Genomic DNA, 1,750 nt, shown 5'->3' on the forward strand with positions numbered 1-1,750 from the left:
CCTCACTACGACAGAAAATGCTGCACTGCTGTGGCGCCACCAGCTGGACAAAAGGGAAACAGGAGAGGAAGGAAAAGGGAGGAGGAGGAGGAGGTTTTGACTTTTTGAAGATGCAGTGATTCCAAAACAGAAGAGCCACACACATCTAGACTAGAACATTTATAACAAGCATTCATTCTTGATCTTACTAGTATTATCATTTTACGCAGAGGCGGAGCTAAAACAAATGTCTTAAAGTATAAATATGCAGTTAGTAAAGAATAACTGATCAAATATATTCAAATACTGAACCTTCACAAAAACAGGAAAAAAATGTCAAATGTCGAGTTTTTTTTCTAAGTAGTTTTTTAAAAAAAACTTTAAGTATATCCAGATTATAAACCTTCACAACTAGAGCAATATATATATTTTTTAAAAATGGGAAAACGTGTTTTTTTTCTAAATATAAACTACAACATCACCATGAATGTGAAGTCCAAGAACATTTCTTCTGTATGTTTATTTCCTCTTTACAGATGATGTCGTCCTGTTGTCTTCATTGAGTCTGGACCTCCAGCATGTATTGGAGCGGTTTAAGCCGAGTGGGAAGCGGCTGGGATGAGGGTCAGAACCACCATGTCTGAGGGGATGGTTTGCCCTCTCTGGGTGGGTGGAGTGCTCCTGCCTCAGGTGGAGGAGTTTAAATATCTTGGGTCATCGTTCACGGTCGCTCTACGGATTTTCGTTCCAGCTAATTCAAAGTCTGAACTTCAACAACACACATAAGGATTTCTTTAGCTCCTACTTGAAAATGTGTGGATCCTTAAAACACTAAATCACAGCAGGGATTTCATCAAGTTTTATTAACACTGAACTGTTTTGGGACAATGAACAATTCCACTTGAGAATACACAAACACACACATGTGACGAGGCGAGCTGACACGCATCAACACTTCAGTTTCATTTGTAGGGCGGAAAACACACGGATGCTTACGTCAATGCACCAGCGTTTAAATAAAGGTTTGAATGCCCACAGAGACAGAATGCACATGTACACTTACACAGAAGGGACGCACAATATTTACACAACTTTAAAGCAGGTTGTGAGTCTGAAAGATGCTGTGAACAGATGCTGCCTCACGGTGGCGGGACGGCGTTACAACAGCGACCTGTGGGTTTGCACATGCAGCATGCAGCAGGACCGAAGCAACGTCACGCAGGTTTAGGATTTCCACAAAAGGCACTTGGGGGGGGGGCAAACATTGAGGGTTTAAAAGACAAAAATAAAATTTGATTTAAAGCGGCTCTGAAATGTGTGAAAGTAAAGAGCAGGTTCACCTTCACAAACACGTACGGCGACGCAAGTTCCCTCTTTTTTGTAAAGATTAAACGTGTTTTTCTTCAGACTCACAACGTTGTTTGTGCTTAACAAATACAAACATCATTACCCGCCTCAGAGACCGATAAAGCTCCAGGCTTCATGTCCAAAACAGCCTGAGATGAACTCTTTACTTCCAGAAATGACCATCTAGCTACGACACATTTACGTCTTATTGCTTCAAGAATACACAACACTTGGAAAAAAAGACACAACGAGCAGCACAGGATGACCAACACAAAGATATGCGACCTGCACGCCGTGTGTTTCTGGAGCGTAAAGACGGACTTATTGCTAAACTCAGATCTGGTGAGGGGCTGTCAGGTCGTCCTTAGAGTCACTCGGCCTCCATCTTCTCGATGTAGTCGCTCAGCTGCTTGTATTGTTCTGT

General features: G+C 42.1%; 1 protein-coding gene across 2 annotated transcripts in view; it reads right to left on the reverse strand.

Annotated features, from left to right (window-relative positions):
• Window positions 1-823: 823 nt before the first annotated feature.
• Window positions 824-1,750, reverse strand: part of kiaa0513 (KIAA0513 ortholog) — a 22,743-nt gene continuing 21,816 nt past the window's right edge. For both annotated transcript variants that reach the window (XM_024282347.2, XM_024282346.2), the window contains one exon: window positions 824-1,746. In XM_024282347.2, the coding sequence (XP_024138115.1) occupies window positions 1,697-1,746 (50 nt within the window). In that variant the 3' untranslated portion in view covers window positions 824-1,696. The remainder of the gene's footprint in view (window positions 1,747-1,750) is intronic.

This window comes from Oryzias melastigma, linkage group LG6 (genome assembly GCF_002922805.2).
Source record: "Oryzias melastigma strain HK-1 linkage group LG6, ASM292280v2, whole genome shotgun sequence".
NCBI classification, from domain to species: domain Eukaryota; kingdom Metazoa; phylum Chordata; class Actinopteri; order Beloniformes; family Adrianichthyidae; genus Oryzias; species Oryzias melastigma.